Source organism: Chenopodium quinoa, unplaced genomic scaffold, assembly GCF_001683475.1.
Source record: "Chenopodium quinoa cultivar QQ74 unplaced genomic scaffold, ASM168347v1, whole genome shotgun sequence".
Lineage (NCBI taxonomy): Eukaryota > Viridiplantae > Streptophyta > Magnoliopsida > Caryophyllales > Amaranthaceae > Chenopodium > Chenopodium quinoa.
This window is the reverse complement of record NW_018742329.1, coordinates 6,306,755-6,311,991: the sequence shown is the minus strand read 5'-3', so window position 1 is coordinate 6,311,991 and position 5,237 is coordinate 6,306,755. Positions and strand designations below refer to the sequence as shown.

The 5,237-nt window shown below is 36.3% G+C and overlaps 1 protein-coding gene across 1 annotated transcript; it reads right to left on the bottom strand.

Annotated features, from left to right (window-relative positions):
• Positions 1-360: 360 nt before the first annotated feature.
• Positions 361-1,857, bottom strand: LOC110691971. The gene has a single exon (XM_021868959.1). It carries the CDS (start codon positions 1,855-1,857, stop codon positions 361-363), a length of 1,497 nt encoding a protein of 498 aa, XP_021724651.1.
• Positions 1,858-5,237: the final 3,380 nt, after the last annotated feature.

Sequence of the window (5,237 nt, the reverse complement as noted above, 5' to 3'; positions counted from 1 at the left end):
AAGAAATTGAGCAACCCATGCTGCCACTTCCTCAACAACTGTTCGTTGTACAATACTAGCTTCAGGTTTGGCCGGATTCATGACTTTTCTTTTTAAGTCACCCATTTCTCGTTCAAAAGGATACATGTATCTCATACACACTGGTCCACAAAGTTTAATTTCACGTACAAGATGAATAACCAAATGAGGCATCACGTCAAAAAAAGATGGGGGAAAATACATTTCAAATCGACACATTGTCTCAAGTATATCTGCTTGCAAGTCATCTAAAATACTTGGATTTATGACCTTGCTACAGATAGTGTTAAAAAAGACACATAATCTTGTAATTGTATACCTCACTTGAGGTGGAAAAATTCCTCAAATGGCAACTGGTAATAATTGTTGCATCAAGACATGACAATCATGAGATTTCATGCCACCCAATTTCAAGTCAGACATTGACACAAGTCTACGAAAATTAGAAGAAAATCCAGCCGGGACCTTTAAACCATGCAATGAATCACAGAAGCTAATTTTTTCCTTTTTAGACAAGGTAAAGCAAGCTGGGGGAAGATACCAGCGTTTTCCTCGAGATTCGGGTGCCAACTCTGAACGACCCATAGCAGCCATGTCTTTTCTTACTTTAACTCCATCCTTTGTCTTTCCTGGCATGTTTAATAAAGTTCCCACGATGGCATCACATATATTTTTCTCAATATGCATTACATCTAGACAATGTCTAACTTCCAAATGTCTCCAATATGGAAGAGACCATAGCTCAGACTTCTTCTTGTAACCCCGAGTTGATTTGCTTTTGTAAGGCTTACCAAACTCATTCTCAATATCTTTGACCCGCTGATAAACCACACTTGCACGTAAAGGGCCACGAGCTTCTCTCAACTCCACTTTTCCATTAAAAGACCCCTTATTGAATCGAAAAGGGTGGTCTTCTGGAAGATGTCTTCGATTATCCATGTATACTTGCTTGCCACAATTGTCTAGGCACAATGCCTCCAAATCATCTTCACAAATGGGGCAAGGAGTTCTTCCCTTCACAGTGTACCCCGACAAATTCCCATAAGCTGAGAAGTCATTTATCGTACAAAAAATCATGGCACGTAAAGTGAAATTGGTTTTACTATATGCATCAAACATTTGGACACCTTCATTCCACAACAATTTCAAATCTTCAATGAGAGGCGCTAGATACACATCAATGTCATTTCCAGGTTGTTTAGGCCCAGATATTAGAAGGGAAAACATAATGTATCTAGACTTCATGCATAACCAAGGAGGCAAATTGTAGATAGTTAGTAGAACCGGCCAGGTGCTATATTGGGTACTTAGTGTCCCAAATGGGTTCATTCCATCTGTACTAAGACCAAGCCTAAGATTTCGATCTTCTTCACCAAAGTCCTTAAACTTTCGGTCAATGTTCCTCCATTGCGGGGAATCAGCAGGATGCCTCATTAACCCATCTTTCTTCCTCCCATCAGCATGCCACCTCAATAATTTTGCATTTTTTTCATCCGAGAAGAGTCTCCTAAATCTCGGTATAATTGGAAGATACCATAATACCTTAGCCGGAGACCCTTTCTTACACATCTCACCAGTATCATTCATCTTGTAACGAGAAACTCCACACCTTGGACACTCATGCAAATCAGCATACTCATTTCGATACAACACACAGTCATTGGGACAAGCATGTATCTTCTCATACTCCATACCCAAGGGGCACATAAGTTTCTTGGCCTCATAGGTGGAGTTTGGAAGTTCATTCCCGTCGGGAAACATTTCTACTAAGGCTTCTAACAACTGCGTAAAACCCTTGTCAGTCCAACAATTGCTCGCCTTTAAGTTGAATAACTTCATAATAGCACCAAGTTTAGTGAACTTTGTACAACCAGGATATAATGGGGTTTTAGCAGCTCTCAAAATACTATCATATGTCTAGGGACACTCTGTGAAATGGTCTTCAACATCTTGCATCATTTCATCTATCCTGTCCTTCTCCACTTCACTCTCACTTTCAACACCAATATCATCAGCTGTATCGATATCCTCACCTTGGGGGTCATTATCATCATCACAATGATTCTCATCTTCCCTTGGACAATAAATAGAACTTGCCTCAATATATATGCTCTCACCATGCCATGTCCACCTCGTGTAGTTTTCTTTAAACCCATGACGAATTAGATGATCTTTAATATCAACTATATCACGATATCCCCTCGAATTATTACAGTCACAACAAAGACAAAGAATATTCTTTGATTTATTCTCTGTTTGGTGTTTTAAGGCAACAGTCTAAACTCTTCAATTCCTCGTAAAAAACTTGTACAATTTCGTTTACCATACATCCAACTTCGATCCATTTTCAACCACTGAATAACAAAATTAATTTTAAGATAATGTGTATATTTTGTAACATATATAGCTCCTTAACCATAAACAAGAATATAAGGCATCAAACATTTTCATTCAAAGTTTATATCATGTAAAATGCAACTCCGGATGATCCAATAAGGTCCTTATCACTCCAACCTAACCTATTCTTGAATGTCCTATCTCACTAATAACTACTTGTAAAGTTTGGTTCTAAAGAAAATCCGGCAGCATTTCCCTATAGTTCTCCAAGCACACAATGTAGATAATCGGCTATCAACATATGTACCCAGAGAACAATCGGGAAATAGTGAACCATGATCTTCTTAGATCCAAAACAATTCAAGTAGTTATCACCTAAATGAGATAGAACATTCAAGAACAGTCCCAAACCGGGGACTATTCAAGACTTACTCCTAATGAGTAAGCCCTGAACGGGTATCTAAGTCAATGATGCAAGTATTATTGCAATTCCAATCAATTATATCACAATTAAAAATCTCATACAATTCACAATCATTATACCAACCAGAACAAATAAGTTAATATTGCAAAGAATGGTTCAGATATATATACCACAAGTGAATACAATCTCGTATGCGTACTACCGCCTTAATCGTTTGTCCACAACCAGAACCTCGAGCAACTTGTGGAATTCACTTCCGCATAATTAAGAATCTGCCATAAAAAATTACATATATTAAACCAACATAGTTGATTCAACTTAATCTGCCATGTGACATAAAAGTTGTTATTCGGCATTCATTCTATTCTTTAATCCTCTTTTTGTTTTCTTTTCTGATCAAATTTGAGTTTATTACATATCTTTATAAGTAAAGGTGGGGGTGCATAACTGCATATGTAATAGTCAGGTGTGACGGGGTTCAAGCAAAGAGCAGGAATCTTAGTGGATCATAATTTTCACCAAAACCTTACCTAATTAATTAATCATACTAATAATTTTCTTCATAAAATCAGATCAAGCAACCCATTCCTAAGAGGTATTCACAATATTTGACTCACGTGACGCCATGTGAGTCCGTAGGAGCAATTTTTTAATTAATGGCAGATCTACTGGTACCGTACTCACCCCCTTTCCTTTATATCTTATTGTTTATAGTGGACAGGAATACATACAACATATACTATATATGATGATCACAGAAAGTGACCAAACCAAAAGGGACAGTCCAAATATTAAGTATCTTTGTCCCTGTGATTATGATAATCACTTTGTCTGACCATGTATTTGTGTGTGTGCTCGTGATCCTAAATCTCATAGAACAAGAGCGAGCACGAGAGAAATAGAGTTCAGGACATTACTAAAAGTGCCTAAGTAGAGGTACTTGTTCTCATAAACGCACCCAATTCGTGCTTCCCATCGCCCATTATGATGATGCCTACAAAAAAATTAAATGATAAAAAATAATTTTAATAAGACATTCAAAGAATCATAGATGTCAACCAGTAGTATATTGCAAAACAGCAACTGTAAAAATCTACAGACTAAATGCAAACAAATTTGCAGAACAAATGGAGCACTAACAATTATCCATAGTAAAAGAACACAATCTATTAAATTACTTTAGTTTGAAGTTTGAAACTTCAAAGAAACCATGGTATTTCAAAAAAAAAAGCCCCAAAAAACTTTTACCGCAAATTGTATCCAGGCTTTGAACAGTGCAATAGTATTTCACTGGGTGGAAGAACAGATCGCATAAAAGCAGGCTTTGCAGGTGAACAACTATGTCAAGTTAACTGCACTCCTACGCCAATAACATGAAGTAATAATAAGCTCCTTACTTAACTAAACTACATAGAGAAAGTAAAAGACAATTTCCTACACGCCAGAGAAAAACTAAGGCTGAGTACATAACCTGTGAGGCTGTGATACCTTCACAAGTATCCGCCTACTTCTAAAGGTCAAAGACCCAAAGAGGAAAAGTTCAATATTTGCTCCATAATTATACCGTACATAATATTGAAAAGATCCCAGATGATTAAGCCTAGAATTCCAATTACAATATCACTTCTCTATTAGGACATAAGCTAGAGGCCTGGCTTATCATGCAACGCCTTCTCGGTTTTTTAGTTTTTAAAAGTTACTACTGGCTTAAATTGCAAAGTTAACAATTTATTCATGCGTTATTGACTATGCTATTTAGGCTTGGGTATGCCGGTATGGTACATATCCGTTTTCAGGGACTATGCAATATGCTCAAATGACTATGCTATTCTACAGACTGTTCAAAGATGCAAACAAGTAACCAGTAAAATATTGCAAAACAGCCATATAAATTCAATGACTATGCAATATGCTCAGATGAAAATTGACTTCAAAAATTCAATGACTGAAATTCACAAGTATGCAATATGCTCAAATGAAAATTCAATGACTGAAAATTATAAAAATTCAATTAAATCTGCCATATAAATTCCAATTAGTGAACTAACACTAAACCTGAAATTAAACTAAGTCATTGTTCAAGTTAAATGCTACATTCTATCTACCATGAAAAGATTGAACATAAATAGAAGCAATCTTACCATAGGTGAAATTGATTTCTAAAATTCAACAATGTCGAGCCGAAATCGATTTTTGGGGGCGAAATTAAGCGATTTTTCCACTCGAAAATTCAAAAAATTCAACATTGATGTAATTTGCTTGAACTTCCTTGGGTTTTTGGGGGCGAAATTAAGCGATTTTTCCACTCGAAAATATCAGATATTGCTCGAATTTTTTCAACAGGATTTTTAATTGAATTTTTTGGGGTTTCTAGGGTTCGAATTCGTATGGAATTGAGTACATTTTTTGCTCGAAATGGGGGATTTTTGGTCGAAAATAATCAATTTTTCTGGGGTTT

What these genes read in the sequence shown, in the direction of transcription:
- LOC110691971 (XM_021868959.1), bottom strand. Translation starts at nt 1,857, where the DNA reads ATGAAGTTATTCAACTTAAAGGCGAGCAATTGTTGGACTGACAAGGGT.